The 20,267-nt window shown below is 38.5% G+C and overlaps 1 protein-coding gene across 3 annotated transcripts in view; it reads right to left on the reverse strand.

Annotated features, from left to right (window-relative positions):
• The window catches only part of LOC143209127 (glutamate receptor ionotropic, kainate 2), a 107,952-nt gene that overhangs the window by 39,754 nt on the left and 47,931 nt on the right, over positions 1-20,267 (reverse strand). For all 3 annotated transcript variants that reach the window (XM_076424424.1, XM_076424425.1, XM_076424423.1), the window contains one exon: positions 16,311-16,421. In XM_076424424.1, the coding sequence (XP_076280539.1) occupies positions 16,311-16,401 (91 nt within the window). In that variant the 5' untranslated portion in view covers positions 16,402-16,421. The remainder of the gene's footprint in view (positions 1-16,310; positions 16,422-20,267) is intronic.

Below are 20,267 nucleotides of genomic sequence, written 5' to 3' on the forward strand. Positions count from 1 at the left end.
ACATTGGAAACAGCCTAACACTATTCTGAGATTTTGATTACGGAGACATAATAACAGCAGAGAATTGCATTAATAACTAGTGAAAGTGAGAAATCTGCGATTTGGGGGTTGTCACACGTTGTTTACTATACTTTAATTGAACGGGACCATTGAAATTCAATTTGAGAAAAGTGAATCGTTCCATGTGAACAGACAGGTAAATATATTTCCAATAACAAGCGGTTCGGCACTTGTTGCATACAGAAAGCACTTAATAAAAATTGGTCAACCGTTTACTGTTGTAGGAAGAATATTTTTTGGGCGACACAGCATTCTGTGTCTATTGTAGGGATCATACAAACAAAGCAACGCGACTCATACGGTTCGAAACACAATGTTGCTCGTTATCTTGTTGTTTTTTCTGTGGAGGATAATAAATAAAAACCTCTCTATAGAATACGGTAACATCTAACTTTTCGGTGTAAAATATGAAGCTGATTGTTGGTGCAATAAACAAACTAGGTATTTCGAAATATGAATAATGGGTCTGAACGTTCATGCATGTTTCCGTTTACTTGTAAAAATAATCAATCAGTGTTTGTTATCCTTTTTATAAATAATCGACGCACAGTGTTCATTGTTTATGCTTTTCAGCACTTTCTGATGTGAATTGATCAATTGATGTACGAGTTACAAACTATTAAAAATGGCGAAAATCCTCGGGTGTTGGCATAAAACGGCAAAAAAATAAAGTCGTGTTTGTCCAATTATAAAAAAGTTGTTCTGATATAAAGCGTGTGCCATTAATTGTGAGACTCACTGTACCTAACAAAGATGTGAACTGCATTCACCGTTGTAGGAAAATTGACCACAGCGCTTGGATCGTTCCATCGTATTACGAGGGTTGATAACAAAACTGCGAATTTCTTGATTACCAAACAAGTGACCGAATATTTTCGAGCGGCGGTGTGTGCTTGCGTGTGTGTAATCGCTGCATTGTCGGTGGGCGGCGAGTAAAATTTGCATGAGACTGTTAATGATGCGGGACATTGGAACGGGGTAGTCCGAGAGGAAGGGTTGAACGAGGCAACCGGGTGGAACTAGCCCAAAGTGTTGGGGCGCATTAAGCCGACGTTGCGTCACCAAAGGGCCGCTTTAAGGTCTTGCCGGTGTTAAACTCGCCTTTCAGGGGATTCCCGGGCCGCGAATGAAAAACAAAATAATCCCGCCTCGCGTTGCCTCGCGTCGTCGAGGCTCCGATCGCCGAATCAATAGCACGCAATCGAGTGGAACCTTTCGTGCTGTTCATGAATGAAAAGGAGGTACCTGAGAGCATTGGCTTGTATAACACGATGGATACTGTACAGTCATTTCGCAGATTGAATTCGCTCGGCTAGTCGCGCAGATTAAATGCAGAGATGTCTTCATGTAGTATTGAAATGTCATCGATTCGACAGTATCCTTCCCTTGAGTCGCGGATTTCAGGCGACATACACCCCACGACAAGACTGTAAGATGCACATACTGGTATTATTAGCTTTTTGTAGGTGAACACATCAAAGACTTTTGAAGGTCAACCTTGATTTTGTCGAGAAAAGTATTATACGAGAGTAGATCAATAGTTACCGGTGTTTTTGAAGCCAGGCGGCGTTGCTGAGGGAAGTTGGCATCGCTATAGTACACTGTCATCAATAGACTGCGGATTTTATGCATTTATGACAGAAATGGCCACGTACGATTTAGCAGTGGACATGTTCAAAGTATTTAAGGATATCGATGCATTAGTTTCAGCTTATGAGAATAATTAAAAGAAGAATACAATTCTTATTCGGCTCCTGTGTCCTGCAATCAGTGCGAGCATTTTTTATTTTGCATAAAGATCCGCAGTCGAGTCATCAATTAAACGACGCCATACAAAATTTCATACTGATTGATAGGTTAGTTCTGATTTTACAGCCATTTGTTTTTCGATAAGTCACGACAACGCACCATCTCACACACCCCGAATCGTCGCGGCCAAATTGCAAGAATTGCGCTTCGAATTGCTGCCGCATCCACCGTATTCGCCCGACCTGCCTCCCTGCGACTTCTTTCTGTTCCTCAACAAGAAAACGTGGTCCGCGGGAAAAATATTCGGCTAAAACGAGGAGGTCATCGTCGAGACAGAAGTATATTTTGAAGAGTTTGAGAAATCGTATTTTTTAGAAGGGTTTAAAAAAATGGCACGGACGTTGGGAAAAGTGTATTCTCCTAAAATGAGATAATGTTGAAAAATAAAAAAAAAATTTCTGAAAAACTTGCGTTTTCATTCCTGACACGGATACTTATTGATCCGCCCTCGAAGTGTTCAGTCGAACTGTATACCTAAAGCAATAGATTTAGAATTTAATTAACTAATTTAAGTTCGCGTAGAAATCTTGTCATTTTGCGCCATTTTGAGCTCGTTTTAAAAAAGGTATTATGAGTGCACAACCGAACTATATACCCAAAGAAGTAAATTTCTTGAATAATTCCACATTGACGCATCTTTACAATCTCGAGATAACGTTAAATTAAAAATATTCGATATTTCGATGGGTCCCGTGAACCTAATGTTAACAATTTTCGAAGAAACTGTGCTGAGAATTTTCGGTATCAAGACCGTTTTAAATACTCATCTCGAGAAATATAATTTGTATATAATGAGAAGCCATCAGAGGGTCGCTTCAGTGACGTAACAGCGTCGAAAAGCTGGGAATAATATAATTCGCCGCAACCATAGCGTCCATTGCGACGTTTCATCAATTACAGCGATATTACAATGCTGTACATTATATAATGCTGTAATTATCTGAAATAGTCGTTTAGCGTTTGCATTTACCGGCGATAATTCTTGTCGATGGGAAATTTATTTATAAGCGCATCAATTTCGGATGACTGTAGAGCATAGTCCACTAATCCAATACAGTTTGTCCCTATGTCCTCGTTCAATCTTTAACGAAGAAGAGAAGAGACGAGTGGGAGAGAAGACAGGGGGTGGGGGGAAAGAAACCGGAGCGCGCTTGTCCGTTTGCGAAAATCCCTCGTGAATTTTTACGGCGACCTTTTTTAAAGGGAGCTTTCTTTCCCCGTAAAATGGAAACTTCCGGGACACAAGGACTGCGAGCTCAAAACGCGCGCAACGAAACAGTCGACGTGTACCTCCCGGGGGGATGAAGGAAAAATTGCAGTAATCTCGTAATCTTGGCTAGCACTTCATTAACGGAATGCCTGTGAACAATAGAACATTAAAACCGGAAAGTAGTAAGATCGGCAACGGGAAAGTGTGCCCGGGCCGGCGTTACATTAGGCATAAACTTTTAAAGCTGCCATAATCTCGATTATTATTGCATTTGCAAAGTAGTTCGGGTCGGACTCCGCGGAGTTGCGCCACCCCCTTGTTCATGATTACAGCACCTAAAGGAAGAGAATGATTCCATAAGAATTGCACAACTTTGATCTGCGTACTTGCTAACTCCAAGTTACAAGGAGTTAGTAGGGAGTGTGGGATGAGAGAAAGAGAACATGCTAAAATCCTTGGAGGACAAGAATCTGTTTAAGTGGCGAGAGTAGTTTCCACGTAAAACAGTGTTATCGATATTGAACTTGGGAAAGGAGTGTTGCTTTATCATTTGCTCGTGAAAATGAAATTATTGGATCCTTGCAAAAGTTTTTGCGACGGGGGTTGATTCTTGAGTTGATTTGAAGCAACTTTTTCTTTTGCGAAAATGTTCACCGCGGCTTCGTTAAGGAGTTACTAACGGAAAACACAGACCAATTAGAGCACAGTGGGCGGAGTGTCGTATTGGTCCGCGCTCTGATTGGTTCGTGTTTTTCGTCAATAACTCCTGAACGAAGCCGTGGAGACGATTTTCGCAAAGGAAAAAGTTGCTTCGAATCAACTCAAAAATCATTTCAAGGAATCACAACATTTTTTACATAATGATTAACATTGTAATGGGAGTATTGAACAAAAAACTTCTGCGAAGAAGGAGTCCAACACAGAACACCAACTTCGTTTCTTATCTTCGCGATTTAACGTTCGAAGCAAAGTTTCGATCGTTTGTTTTGCACGGTCCTCGATTTACAAAGAATGTCATTAACATCTCGGAGAGCTGTACTCTTCGTCAGAGATGTAAAAGGAATATTATACCAGTTTCACTCAGAAAGTCCGATTAATTTCCTCACTTTGTTGTTTTCTTCGTGGTAGATCAAAGGTCTTCAAGTAATTTCTCTACGATTTCTGCCAGAGAGTTGAAAGTAATATCCGGGCGAAGATTCTGAAGTACTTCTTCCTCGGCTCATAAGTTTAAGGGTGACCGGTGGAGACATGTTTTCATTAACTCGATTGAAGAAACGCGAATACTTTGTTTCTCAGATAGCTCTTCGTGCGAAGCATTATTAACCCATCCAAGTATTAATTGTTCACGAATCAGATTAATTTGTTCGAATTCTCAAGTAGAATAAAAGATTTTCTTTATTGCTTTGTCCCAGACAATGCTCAATGAAAGTGTAATTACTCTGCTACTAACGCGATATTAATTAATTCTCTGCTAAAAGCTGCTTAATCACCAAGATAACAAGGTGAAACGAAGACAAAATTGCTCATGGATTCATTAAGAACATTGCTTGTAATTAGGAGGAAGTTGCCTTTTTCTTTTCCGGGTTATTACAATTAATCCGAAACACTTTACCATCTAAAACTTTAAACACTCAATTTTGTAATGGTTTTCTCGTTTGTCTAGCCTTTAGTCCTCTGAAGTGATGCCAAGTATTCGTAAAATATTTTCTGGAGAATTATACAGTGTTCAATGCGTTGGTTAGCATACAATAACCACAACTAATGTTTGTCAGTTGCTTAATTCCTGCAACATTCAATGATGCTTGGTATTTAGCGAAAAGCAGCGCTCCATTGAATAACTCAGCGTTGCAATTCGCGATGTCGGAGTTTCTGAAATATTCTCCAGACAAGTTCACGAGTAGTTCGTTGTCATTAACACTAGGTTCACGGAGCACCAAAATTGACTATTTTACATTGCTTTATATAAATAACAAGAATGCGTCTATCCAAATCTTCAGCGATTTTTTCAAAGAAATAAATTTGTTGAATAATTCTCTACGAATTTACGGTCTGAGTAAAATTTTGACGTGTCCCGTAAACCTAGTGTTAAATCCTAGTATACAATAATACGGAGAAGTCTGAAATATATTTTCCGGAAAATGGTACGCTTCATAAATGCTCTGAAATACTTTGAAATGGCCGTCTAAATCCTCATTCATTGTTCGGGTTGTTGGAACATTCATCAAGCACTTCCGCGACGGTAAATCATAACAAAAGGAATTTTCCAACGTGACGAGTAACGTTTCCACAAATGGCCGCACGGTTACTTAAACCTCGGGGAAAAGCAGCAACATGACTACGGTTGTTTCGTGTGTCTACGTCGGATTTTAACGTTCGCGGAAAAATCTTGTCGTTTAGCGTTGCATCTCGAACTCACTTAAACAAAAAAAAAAAAACAGAGCTTTCCAAACGAGTTTTTCGTCGGACTCATTTAATTTCAGTAGTCGGAAAGACTCAACAGTTGTGAGATTTCAATTCTTCGCTCTGTTGACGCAACCATTTTGTCGGGCTCTGGGGAAGTCGCGTAATAGCATAAGCGCCGAAGCATGTTACGAAAAATATTTCATTGTCTCTTTGCTAAACTTTGACGTAACACATTTCATAATAATAATCATAATTTAATCATCTAAATACTTTATAATTGAAGCAATATGGTGTTTCCTCGACTATAATTGCGATTCGTAAAAGTCGAATATTGCGCAGACGATTTTGCTCACTGTTAGCTCCGTAGTCCGAAGGAAAAACACGAATAGCATTCTAATTGTCATGAATATGTAACGAGAACCAGCCGTCCGCTGTTTTCTATTTGCCACGAGCTAATTCAGTGAACTATTAAAAAATTGTCGCTTGGAGGAATCAGCGAAGCGTGCAAGAAACGTGCAAACAGGGACTCATTTGTGATACTACTGTATTAGAGCCGTCGTAACATTTTATGGCATGATTTGTAAGGGTTTTTCGTAAAACACAGTATCTCTCTCCTATACAGTACATGAAATTTCTATATGCTGCGAAGAAATTGGGATACAGTTTTAAAGAAGCTGTCTATATAATTCGTTTCAGTCATTGTAACCAAAAGAGAACACGAATATATGGAAAATTCAAGACGGATGTTGAAAAAGTATTGGAAGACGCAAGTCTGAGTGGAGGCAGGATCGAGTGAAGCCTTCAAAACATTTCAAAACAGAAGCGTGCGCTAAGCAATAAGGGTATGATGGCTGTCACGGCTGTCTAGCTACAAATTCATATGAGAGATGCTTTCAAGAGAAGTAATCTTCAACATTGACAGTAAATAACATTGCGAATAACTCCGTAACAAAGCCGCGGAGAATATTTTCGTAAAGGAAAAAATGACTTCAAATGAATTGAGAAACTCTTCGATGTTTTCCGACATTATCCGGACATTCTGTATAACTTTAAAATTCAAGAACAGAAACCACAATTATTTTTACAGCAACTCAATACGATGAAAATTTGTATCGAGACTCTTGGGTTGCTTGAATTTTCGCAAACTTTTGCGAACAAAGTGGACGCCTCGGCTGCTAGTAATTTTTCTTCTTTGATACGGGAATCATCCGCGCACCGCGATATCCCGAAGGAAGAATGGAGGATTGCGCGATGAAGAACTGGTTTAATTAAACTTATAACTATTATCCACAAAGTCGAGCTTAGCCACGTTATTATCGGGTCCCAGCAATAGAGTGACGCAAAGGGAGGAAAGAGCGGCAAGAGTATAAGACGAAACGGGGCAACTTTCGTATCTCATTCTACGATAACATCGGCGAAGGAATTATAATGGGAAAGGGGCTACGAACAAAAAAAAGGAAAAGAAGAGATACGACACAGAGCCGTGTGTAACAATATTACTTTCGACGTTGCACAATTTTTTCGCTCGCGCGCGCGCGCGCGCGCCTCGTCAAGATTAAATGGAAAGTCTGTTTGATCTGTTCAAAGCAGCTGCAATTAATTTCCTGTGTGCTGCGTTATTAAAGCTTTGACTCTGCCACCTTTAAAAAGCTGATTCGCGTGTAACGTTTGTACACACGTAATTAGTGAGTTCTATAGACCCGTTATTATCACCCATAAAACGTTGCCGTAACGAAACGAAACAAAACCAGCACTAGTTGCTCGATTTATACAGCGGTCATTCCACTTTGAACGAAGTCTTTCAAACGGCAATTACATTGTCCATCATTTTTATCCTAATTTATATTGTGGACACTTGAATATTGTGTCATGAATACTGTGTCACACTAAATTCGCAATTTTTTAATGATTGCTACAGAAAATACAATTTATTATTGTAGTTTCTGAAAGCACTTGAGAAAATGTTCCGTCTACTATGTATGCGACCGGTATGAATAGGCCGTGATTGGTCTAATTATTATCCTTCATTAGGAGTACTGTGATTAACCCCCGTCGTCGGTGTATTTGCAATACCTGTAAATTATTCCACGGAGTAATTACAATTCCCAAGGATGACAGAGCCGCACTGAACTGCTGTTAGGAACTTTGGTCTCTATAGGTTAACCTGCTCCGCAATCGAATACTTTTGACGCGAACCTTATTGTTAATATTACGGTCGTGTCGCTTTCAAACGATTGTATCGTCTCACTAATTTTAATGTAAAAATCGACGAACCGCGAGGAAACTTACGTCGAGCAAAAGTTCCGGCGTGAATCATAAACATATTCGCATCTTGAATCATATACATACATATGTACAAACAATATTTCCAAATTTTCCTGTTCTTAAAAAAGTGAAATTTTTCAGCAATCTAATGAAAATTATAATTTTTTCTATTTTATACGTATGTATAATAATATGGAAGTGAAATAACTATTGATAAACTTTTCGCTTAATTAACACTTCATCAGAGTTTCTCCTTACAAATTAGTCTTTCCAATGAATCGCAATAAAGCGTTAATTGGCGCATTGAGGAATATAAATTACAAAATATTGAAGCCTAGCGGAACTAATTTGGGAGCCAGACATCGGACACGGGACGGGGGGTCCGAAAATCTCGAGATACAGGCAAATGTTATGCAGCTAAAAATTTTCATAAATATGCAAATTTCGTTCACGTATCGTGAGCGGCCGAAGTCAGGCGAAATTTTTCCTTCCTGTTGAATTTTTTAATCCGCAAGCCATGTTTTACTAAGTCGAGGGAATAACCGTGCACGGAAAAGTAAATTGTTTTCAGCTGAGAATTTAAAACACCGCTCTGGAAACGGAGTTCGCCCTGGTACGACTACTTTTCGTAGCCAGTATTTTCTTCACCTTGGACCACAGATCATTCCCAGCAACAGCAGCATCCGTCAACGATGCCAGCAACATCCCCGCCATTCCCACATTCACCGCAACGATACATCACGCCTTTATCTACCACTGAATATCGATCGAGCGTTCCCTCTCTCTTTTTCCATCGGTCCCCTGACTCTCTTTCCCTATCCTCTCGGCTTCGGATAACTTTATTTCCCAAAGTATTAGGTGCATGCGGAAGTTATCGTGTTTTGACAAAAAACTTGCTTAGAGAAATTCCATACGGGAGAGGTGTCCGCTTACAAAGAGCGTCCCGGACGCTATGAATATCGACTAGACAATAAACAGGGGGATTGTTTAAACTCCTTCCTCACGGTGTCGAGATAGTCGAATACTTTACATTCAATTTAGAAAATACGGTAATGCTTCGAGTCATGCGACAACTTCCGGACCGAAGTGTTACTTATATCGTATACGGACGCTAATCCTCGATCTCTCATCGCTAGCTTCGATCGTGGGAAAGATAACTAAACAATATAAATTTTCGCATGCTTGCAAATTTAAAAATAAAAATCTAAAAAAAACAAACGAAGTTCTAAAAGTTTATAAAATTGATTTAGAAAAATTTTATTTTGCATCAAGCTCTACAGTTTACCAATAACTGTTGAGACTGTGGTCACGAAAGTAATCACAAGGTAAAGAGTTTATGAAAGAGTAGATTGTATGAAAACAAAATTTACATTTTAAAGAGACTTTTTACAAAAATTTCTTCGTTTGCATAAACCATACTTGGTTTAAAGCATTAAATAAAAAATAATAATAAATTTCTTGAGTTGCATATGCAATAGCGATGGGTGTGGCTCATCAACCTCAAGAAGAGACACAACAGTCAATATTTTCATTAAGTACACTCTCCCTAGTGGTTCCTTTGCGGGCAACCTTATAGGCGAGTTTTCAAAACCGGATTTTCTGGTAATAGAGTCCACGCAGACATAGTATCCGTCGTTTGCAAGTATGAAAAATAACAGACCACGAGGGACAGCTCAATAAATGATTCGTTAACTGTGCCGACGCACAGTGTTCCGGATCGAAGAGCATGGTAACATTTTGCGAAAAATCAACTTTTTTTTATATCGATTCCCACCGAATTGGTTTTGCGAACTGTCAATCCACCTTAAAATTGAATAATAGAATAAAAATTGCTCTTCTACTTCGATATGTATTTCGAATATCAACATTTTCATCATATCTTCTTAACTGTGCAACAATCATTTTCCAATTTCTACTGCTGTGAAAATTGTTTTCGTTTAAAGCTGTCAGTGTTACTTCATTTCGAGTTTACGTTTGCATCGATCTTCGAGACTTCGTGACCTGTTAAGGAACTCTTCTAGAAAACTGTTTAGATTATAGATATGCAAAATGCTAGTAGATAAGACATCAACTTGCAAGACCGTCTTGCACTTTCTATCTGCATTTAGTTGAAGCAGTAGAGACTATCAGTGAGATTTTTAATTAAACTGCTGATTGTGTCTGTGAATTCTAATAGTCAACAGCTAGTCAACTTTTCCTCATCTGCAAACAGAAAGTTTCTCCAATTTGCGATTGACATTAAGTCCTAGTTTTTATTCTACAATATTTTATTTTTGTGGAGTTAATCAATTCAGCAAATCAGTGACTCAATTACTTCAAATAGGAAACAAGATATTCTATATAAGAATTGTTTACAATTTCTAGAAATAGCACTTTAATTGATAGAAATACATTTTTGGAAACAAATTTTACAAATATATTTTGAAAGTCTAATTTTCTGACAGATAGTCGAGTGTATTTAAACTACACAGCGAAGTATGTCCTTCTTATACAAGCACCACTTTGGACAGTAGGTAATCTCTGCGGACAACGTGACCATGGGGGAAAGTAAACACAATTCCGTGATCGTTTGTTTGGTTGCCGACTCGCTTCAGCTTTTTATCTCACTGGTTCATCGGTGCCTCTTCTTCTTTCTCGTTGTTGGCAGCAGCTGGTAGTCGCCTTCATCGGTGTAATTTCAGATCCATCGAAAAACTTCGATTACAGAAGAATCGAACGATTCACACCATATTACACTTTCACAAAAAAAAACATTTATAAATCAATGTTTCAGATAATATTGTGAATTGTTGAATTAAATATATGACATTAATTTTTCATTTTCTCTTTTTCTTTCTCGTTGTCGGCACCAGTAGGTAGTCGCCTTCATCGGTGTAATTTCAGATCCATCGAAAAACTTCAATTACAGATGAATCGAACGCTTTACACCATATACACTTTCACAAAAAAGAAAAATATATTAAATAAATAATATTGTGAATTGTTGAATAAAATACGTGTCATTAACTTTTCCTTTTCTGTCCTGCAAAGTGCACGCTACGAATTATCTGGAAAATTCCAAAAATGCCGTCGTCAACTTCCCACGTTAAGAAAACATAAAAAATTCAACTTCTGGACTCGATAAAATAGAACGGTCCTTTAAAGTTTCACACCCTCCTCTCCATCACTCTGTCCACCACATACACGACGTACTCGCGCGGCAAGTGAAACTATAATAAATCCGAAAAGCTGCCGGAGAGAGTCGAGAAAGCTGTAAAGTGTAAAGATGTCGAAAAAAATCGGTCCTCGGAAGGAGATCGATCGAACAACATCGAATAACGTTATCAGAGAGGTTCGCTGGAAAGAGGAAAAAGGTGGTTTTCCACGGGAAACGTCAATGAAAAGGCGACTCCCGGTTCCGCTCCGATTCAATGGGAGCGCACGCATACCCGATCCGGTTACGCATCTGAAAGGGAAGTAATCACTTACTAAGAGGAGGGCATTTTCGCGATGGCGTGCCTCGCTTGGGAGAAGAGAAGAAAAAAAAAATAGAGAGTAGCTCTCAGAGAGGATCTCTGCGCGAGAAGAAGTCGCTATCCGTTCTCGATGCTTCTATCTTCCGGTTCGAAGGGAGCTGCGAAGCCGTTCGAGCGTAGGAAATCGACGATCTTTCAAATGCCCGACTCGAGCTGCGTCGCGACTCCATTAACCCGGTTCGGGATTGTCCATTGTCGCGGGAGCATTTCTTTGAGTCGAAAACCTTCTTCGTTTGAGCAGGATAGCGTTTTGTATCAATAAACACTGAGGGGAAAAAGTTTTATCCTGCCTTTTCCAGTATCGAATAGTCACGTGTTGTAGGGAAGCGTGGGGAAACGCCATCGTGGAAAGGGAAGGTAGAGTGGGGGGACTCGCCGCATAATGGCCCAGATCGAAGAATTATCTTCCACCTGGCAAAAAATAAAATTCTTCATTATTTGAAAGAGGATTTCCAAGTGTTCTTCGACGTAGCACAGTGATTTGAAAGTCGAAAAATTGTCAAATAACAAATTCTAAAGAGAATTGAAGTAAAAATAATTAATCACACAGTGTAATATTTACTGTACTTGTTCGCAGAACTGGAAGCAATATTCCGAAGCAGGAAAGACTGTATTTTATGGGAAAGTGTTGGTTCTTTCTTTTGTTAGAAAATCCTCGACCGTGTAACATGGCGGGGGTACAACGTTCACTATCATGTCTTTGTAACTCACCGGATTTTCCAAGAACGAAACGATTAAGCTTCTTAAACGTTATCGACAGGTTTCCCGGCGCAGCGCTTGTTTGTTACGTTCGACAGAGATTATGGCTTGGCCAGTAAAACTGCCTGATAGAACGTCGGACGCGGTCGTATATGTATAATTTTATACGCGTGACACGTATGTGAATATGATCCTTATTTACAGTCGCGTCGCGCCGCAATGTCGGAAATTTTAGCAGATCGCCTGGGAGGGTTGCTTAAACCCTTCGAATGGCCGAGAATTCTCGTGAACAACAACGGCTTTAGTGGAAAGGGCGAGCAGTCGCGTGCTGCTCGACTGGAGACCATAAAATCGCGGGAACAAGTCTCGTATGAACGTTTATGCCTCCCATTCGCTTCTAGTTTCACATTGTTTATGGGCCGTGTTGTCCGGATGTCGAGATTATTTCGATGCTACTTGATAAGTGGTTGATCATTTCATAGACGTTTGGATCTTTTGAAATACTGCTGACAAATGTAGCCTGTTAATATCAGTTCATAGAATTAAATAGGAAATTTAACGCTTCCAGATTTGTTATTTCACAATTATTGGAATTGTAAAGACACTTCCGTGGTAAATGATTAAATAAATATATTTAATAGCGCAGATATTGTAACATGAACTTCAAATAGTTCAAATGTAAGTTTAATAGGAATAGCACAATTTTTTTGAATTTTTGTATAATCAACTTTCTTTGTACCAGACGTTAGAATTTTTGTGATTTTTTGGTAATAAAAGTATTCGATTAATAATTTTATTATTTAGTTGATGACAAGTTCTGATTATCCAACCTCTTTTTACCTGTGATTTATGCATCTTAGTGGCTAAGAATTTCCATTAGTTTTTTCAGTTGTGTATAATGTATGCTCGCTTATTTTCCCGTGTTTTGTTTCAATATTATGTAAATGTAGAGCATAAATAACGCACTTCGATCGCAATAATTGACCCCTAAATGCAAAATACGTGGACCGATATTGTGAATTGATTTCATATTGTTGTAACATGTGTCTGCTAGCCGGTATCGCGAAATAAATTGCTACTACGTGTATTGATTATTTGTAAGTCATTCGGTGACGGGTTATTGATGAATGAGTCACGACAAATGTGTCACTTTTTGGATGTAACACCGGACATTTTGATGAAAATGAAATATGATGTAAATTCGAGGGGAGGTAGGTTGAAGTAATGATTTTGCATGTTTCGATTATATTTTCAACGCCAGACGACAAAGTTTGCTATCGTTAGTCACTTTTACAATCACGTTATTTTGCGAAGGATTTTCACATGTTGTGTTACAACGGAGCAATGATAAACAAATTTTACAATTTTCCAGTCGAGGTTCTGAGTTAAATAAATTTTTAAAAACATAATCTTAATTAAAAATGACAAATGAGGTACCAACACTACCAACTCCGTTCTCTGATATCGCATTTTTCATTGTCATCAAAATATCTGACAATTTCGCAATAAAAAAAAAATAGACTGTGAAATGATTTGGAAGTGATTCGATTTCGAGTAGTAGTATAGTCCACGCATGCTCAGCCGCACGGAACGTTCGCCCGTTGGAACGATTGGTTGAAGTCAGTTGTTCAGGACGTGACACGGGCACGATCTATTTATCTTAAGCGTAACATTACGGCTAAATAGTTGAAAAACCGTCAAATTAATTACTGTAACGCCGGTATCATGATGGAAATGATAATTCAAGAAGACGGAATATCTGATACTTTCGAGGCGCTGTCGCAATTTTAAGCAGACAGTGATGAATCGTTGCGTTACGTTTCATTATCTTGCATCTCCAAGCATTTTTCATAGTGCAATTATGTTTGACACGTTCATTACAATCCAAAAGCGTGGCTACTAAAACATTAAAATCTTAGAACTATAAATTTTGCGTTGCAACGTCGACATGAAGTTTATGCGCTGTAAACATTGTCTACTACAAACAATAAATCATCCGTACCAATTAAAATTAAACGAATTATATGCAGTATTTTGTAGCAGCGCTACATGGATTCTGGACCCATACTGTCCAATAATCGCGTGTAGCTCTTCTCCTGGCAGCAGCAGCTAATTTTTATTTAAACCAGCGTAATCCTCGTAATATTTCGCATAAGAATCGAGTGTAACTTATTCCGTATCGAAGAGCTAACAAGAGCTAGCAACAGAATTAGCACAGGAGGATTACATGGATTCTGGACCCATACTGTCCAATAATCGCGTGTAGCTCTTCTCCTGGCAGCGGCAGCTAATTTTTATTTAAACCAGCGTAATCCTCGTAATATTTCGCATAAGAATCGAGTGTAACTTATTCCGTATCGAAGTGCTAGCAAGAGCTAGCAACAGAATTAGCACATAACGGCTACATAGATGCTGGCTCCAACAGCTAATTTATATTTGATGCAGCGCGTCTGGCGGCAGGGAATTTTTCTCCGGGGGCAATTGTCAACCGAATGGAGTAGCAGAGCCCTTCAATGGGTCTAGTCTCGTCTACGAGTACTATACTGACCTACATTAGCCCTGTTACAGTCGTGGCTGGCGCTTTCGAGGTAAGATCGCTGACGCTTAGCGTTCAAGATCGAATGCTTCAGACAATCGTTTTAGGAACACTGTCTATCTCGCGAGATTCCCGGCAGGGCTACTCAACGAAATGTCTGGTCTGTGTCGCATTCAACGTCGGGGGAATACGGTGGAATGTGCGCAGCCGGTGTGTACATATCATGGTAAATGCAGCTACTGCATACGCTAGAACAGACCTTTTATGAAACCCATCCGTTCTTCTCTAAATATTTGGGCATTTTCATAAGAGGAGTTTCTACTAAGCCTGGGCTATGGCAAACGCGTACTTCTTCGGTAACCCACGGGCTACGTACGTGACTTCGTGAGAGCAGTCCTGTAATATGCCTATAAAGTGCAAACATTGTCAGTGCCCCGGTAGCTGGTGCTCCCGTGTAGCCGGCCCCCTGAGGTACACGCAATTTACGTGGGGCCGCTATCCGATCCACTATTTCTTCTGACGAATTACCTCCAGTCGACGGAACGAAAAGAGAAATACTTTATCCTGTTGGAACGTATTGCGAACACTAGTTTCTATTCTGTTAACCGGAATAGTTCCTCCGGAAAATATGATCGGGATGACAAGAAAGATACAGTGTACGTTCGAACAGTTTATTAACAATTTACTATTGGGAATCTATTGCAAATCGGTTCGTATAAAAAAGAATTTTCACGTGATAGAACGTCCACTAACATAATCCATTTTGACTAATTTTGTGGCGATAGAAAAAAGAATTTTTTTGGCAGAAGTTTTACGATTGTTCAAAAAAGATACTAAAAACAAGTAGAACTTCAAATCTTCTTTATTTTCTTATGGATTATGATTCTGAAAGGGGCTTTTATAAATATTTCATATCTTTCAGAATTTTCTTTCTCCGGGCGTTCTTGAAGATTCCAACGAAAATTCGCGCGATCTATTAAGGATTATTAATGAACGCAAGAAAACAGGATCTTGCTCGTCGAAATGTAAATCAAACGAATTTTATTGTTATGGCTGCCTGTCACAGTTCCACCGGCTACTCCATCTTCCCAAAAAAATTAATGGGAAGGAAGCGAATAAAGATTACTTTTATGATCGTGGGAAAGTAACAGGAGAAGAAATATTCGGGGGAAGAAATATTGATTTACTTCGGCACATTATTCATTCATTTCACTTTGATGATATTTCAGGAAACCTCTTAATGGTTTAGTTGTTTGAATCATTTTTCACACCGCTCTATCATTTCTTGTTGAATTTTTCTTATGTTATTTGTACAAATGACATTATTCGCGAGACTGAAATTTCATCATTAAAACGAGTAAAAATACAACAAAAAGATATATAAAAATATGGTGATATGAGCTGCACTCGTATTGTTAAAAACCTTATCTACACATTCGTGTAGATAGAAACGAATGTGTAATTTGAAACTGTTTACGAATCCAGTACGTTAACATTTCAACGAGTTGTCATGAAAACTGAATTACATTGTTTTTTATTCGCAATCGAAAAAGTAAATTTCTGCTCGCTGCGCCGCTGTAACGAAGGGAAGTTTGTTGTTCGTATGCCCGAAGTAAATTGGCCTCATTGGAATTCGGAGTTCCGTGCAAATGTTTATAATTTGTTTTTCTCCGACCGTACAGTTACAGTATTTTCTATTATCAGTTCGATTGGCTTCCTGTTTATTCATTCTCTCATCGAGAATTTATCTCGATTTTGTAATTTGATTATCCGACACATTTTTACAGTGTTCAAGTAATGTCCTCATACTTACCAATTTTGATTGGCCGTGATGCCGCATCGTTGCCGGGCAGGGTTAATGATAAACCAAAGACAACAAAAATGGCGAATAAATTTCGGCCCATTTTGGGATGTTTCGTATAACCTGAAAAACAAATTTCACGTCAATCAAAAAATATATAACTCATGCAATTTTGATTGTTTCCACTTCAAAAGAGTAATTTATGTGTCTCGGACATCCATACATTTGTGTGCGAAATTTTAGTGTAGAATATTGGACATTTTGTCAAATATTCTGAAAAATTCTTTCAAATGCTTTGAACAGTTTCATTTCAGTTTTGAAACTTTCGTTTATCCTTCATACCAGCAGAGACATTCAGGTGTTCTGTTTTTCGTGGCTCACTCTCTATGTAGCTTGAACCACGAATCGTGACCAGTAGAGATTACTATTATTACGTAGACTGTGGATCTTTATGCAATTATGGCTTTTGAAAATTTTCAATAAATGCTAGGATATCGTAGTAGTCCTTTTAGATCTGAAATAAATTATAAAATCGTATTAAATTTTATATTATTTCAGACTTTAATTTATTTCAGATCTAAAAAGGCTACTACCACGGATAATAAAGTTTCTTAAAATTTGTCTACAAAAATTACAAATTGCATAAACGTCCGCAATCTTACTCCGTATAGCATGGTTTCAAAAGAGCTGTCACGTGATTGTAGCAAATTTTTTGTAAAAAAAATAAACGAAGCAATTTTATGCATTTTCTGTTATGATATCAAATTCGCCTCGAGAAATCCTCTAACAGATAGGCATAAGAAATTATAGGTGTATTTGCAAAAATTGAAGGTGACCTTGAAAAATTATGAAAAAAAGAATTGACAAAAAATTTTAAAACAGAAACATTTTCGATCGGACTGCTAATAACAGAGTAATTTCTACTGGTCACGATTCGTGGTTCACCCTGTATAAAAATGCAAAGCGTCATACACAACATGTCATAGGTGATAGTAAATTCGTCGTAAATGTTCGGAGCGAAGAAGAAACACTAACTGCCGTATAACGCGTTTGCGTTTGCAGAAATGCGTGTTCCGTAGATATACAATAGATAGCCGACGAGAGTTGTCATGAAAGTTATGGTTTGTTTGGCGCGAAGTCGCCCGGTTACGCAACGCCAACGGAACTGTACTCGCGAGAACGTCGTGACGCGAATGCTCGAAATTTCGCAAAGGGAATTGATATCCGGCAACCGTTCCCGCAATGTTTCGATGCTTAATGTTGCTCTGATCGCAATTCCCTGGCGTGCAACGAGCACCGAATCAATAACTGTTCCCTGTTTTTACTGCAACCCCCGTGTCTCTGCCTCTGCAGCGCGCCGGCTATCAAAGATAAAATTGGAAGCCACAAAATGTTTTTTCTCCGGTACACTCGACGATGATTTCGGGGGCGTTCGTTTCTATTTTTCCATGTTGTTTACCACCTCTGATAGTTTTTTATTCCGCGATTCCGAATTGATTACCCTTGTTCAAAGCGATGCAACTGTATCAAATATTCGGGGCGCGCGTCACGAGATTCAAATTTCATAGAAAATCGATCCGAAAAGTATTTGAACACTAAATCTCTTATTCTCCAGAAATGATCGATACTAGTGACGAATTTATGGACTCATTTTCAAGCCTGATACCTCTACTTTTATTGAACTCAAGAAGTATTTTAACATTAAATACCGGTATTAGATCATTGCAGAAGCTCATGCACGATTTGAAAATAAAACACGAACAAATACATTTCTTCGGACCTATTAGGTCGTTCGGAAAGTAATTTCGTTTTTCGAAATTATGTAATTGGTTCAAGTAAAAATTTCATGCACATGCTTTGCAATAGTTGGATGTCGGTCTCGAATTTGCATCGGCGAATTGGTTGAAACGCGTTGCATAGAAGCAAAAGTGGACATCATATTATAAACGGTACGTGACTGTCCAACACTATGAATTTTCTGATTTTCGAGTGTATAAAGTGTTCTGAGCATTCTCCGCAATCACAGTGAGATCTTATGGACGATATCAGTATTCTGGCCATTCTGCTTCGAACGGATAGAAATCAGGACGCTCTCAGGATCCAGGATGCTATCAGGACTCGGCGAACGATTGATCTCTTTCTGAAAGGAAAATTGATCTCGTTTCGAACTCGATTGTCTGTACATTATTTAACATAACAATAGATTCCCGTGGGACTATATTGTGGCGCACAAAACGCACAATTGTAATCGAATTCAATGAAATCACGAGCGGTACATTGACTGTGCAACCCGTTTTAATTACTGAAATTTCTATACGCCATGTGTTTTCGACTATGAATAGTACGCGGAATTGAATATACATATAATATGTACTTGAATATATACAGGATGGGGCAAAAGTAGCGAAACGATTTGGAATACGATTCATTTGAAAAATGTTTGACTTAAAATTTATTTCTTTTCAAAATATTGGGTTGGAACAAAAGTTCGTAGCGTCTGTAAATTAAAATTGAAAATTGGGATTTTACTAGAGTTCGCAATTTCTTTCAAGGATTTATAATATTCGAACTACGTCCCCGATTATTTTGTTATAATTTTGAAAGATTCCGACAGTGATGAACTGAACGATCGACTTTAATTTATCACAGATACCAACAGTGAGAGTATTACATACGTAGTTCGTCTCACAGGACCGCAGAGGTCAATTACAGACCGCAATGAAATCGATCGTGATAAGGAATTGGAGAATTAAGTGTTTTCTAGATCACCTAATGCCGCGACGCCCGCAACAACAGCGAAAACTTCGGATGTAAACAGAGTCGTAAACCAGTTTAATAAAAAAGAGGAGCGATCATTAAACTGCTTCTTCATCGGCACATCAGATTTTCATGAGAAGCTATCCACCCGAAGAGGGAAGCAACACGAAAGTCGAAGACCGAGATACAGCGGTCTTATAATCTTTTATTCCGTTTGGGACTGTAAGTTTCACGGATAATAAGTTCGCAATCGATATAAAATAAAAACTGTGCTATCTTATATAAATGAAACGCAAACAGAAAGAAATTTGATTCCGTTTAAAGTGAAACGGAACGCAGGGGAACGAAGGAGATCGAACGGATTACGAACGAAAGTTCGAATCCCATCGAGTTCGAAGGACTTAAAGGGCACAATAAGCAACATGATGAAGATCCCGTCGGGTAATCGAAGCAACTAGAACTTTTTCGAAATTCCTTTGAGAACAGACTCGAGAAGAAATTCTCAATTTCTTGGGTAGGGAGAGAGAGAGGAAAGTTTGATGTGATACTTCGCGGCGCGTTCCCTGTGCGTGAAACCAAACGAGAAATTACGGTATGAGGGAAACATCCAAGTTTCCCCTTTCGATTATTAGAAGTTCGCGGGATGCGGGTTTTGTGTTAAAAGTTAAACGAACCAACTACTTTAGCGTTTTATTTCCTTCGAGTAAACTTCGTATCTTGTAGCTCGTCGGGAGAATCATAAATCGTTAATGCCGATGGCGCGTGATTGATCGATACGCATTCTAACCGAAAGTAATTTTTAACACTAACCGCGCACATAATGCGACTGCTACACACTGTTTTATAAAAATCACAAAACTGAATCTATTTAAATTTCTTGCAATCTTTATAACAACATGTTTGCTTCAATAAAGAAATTCATTTAATCATTTTTCTCTCTTTCTCTAATGGAATTATCCTTGCAGCTTGACAATAATTATAAAGTATAATTCCAAAGTAACCAGCCCGAAATAAGAAATTGATCAGGGAATTGTATTTGATAAATTAATACGTGCGAATATACATGGTTTAAAAGTTATTCTGTATCTCGAGTAGTATTAGCCAATTTTGCTAAAAACTTAGATGGTCAAGGGAATGCTTGTGGACATCGTTGTCGAAAGGAATTGCTTTAAACATTAAACACTTAGAAATAATAAATTTATCAATATAATT

This window comes from Lasioglossum baleicum, chromosome 5, assembly GCF_051020765.1.
Source record: "Lasioglossum baleicum chromosome 5, iyLasBale1, whole genome shotgun sequence".
NCBI classification, from domain to species: Eukaryota; Metazoa; Arthropoda; class Insecta; order Hymenoptera; family Halictidae; genus Lasioglossum; species Lasioglossum baleicum.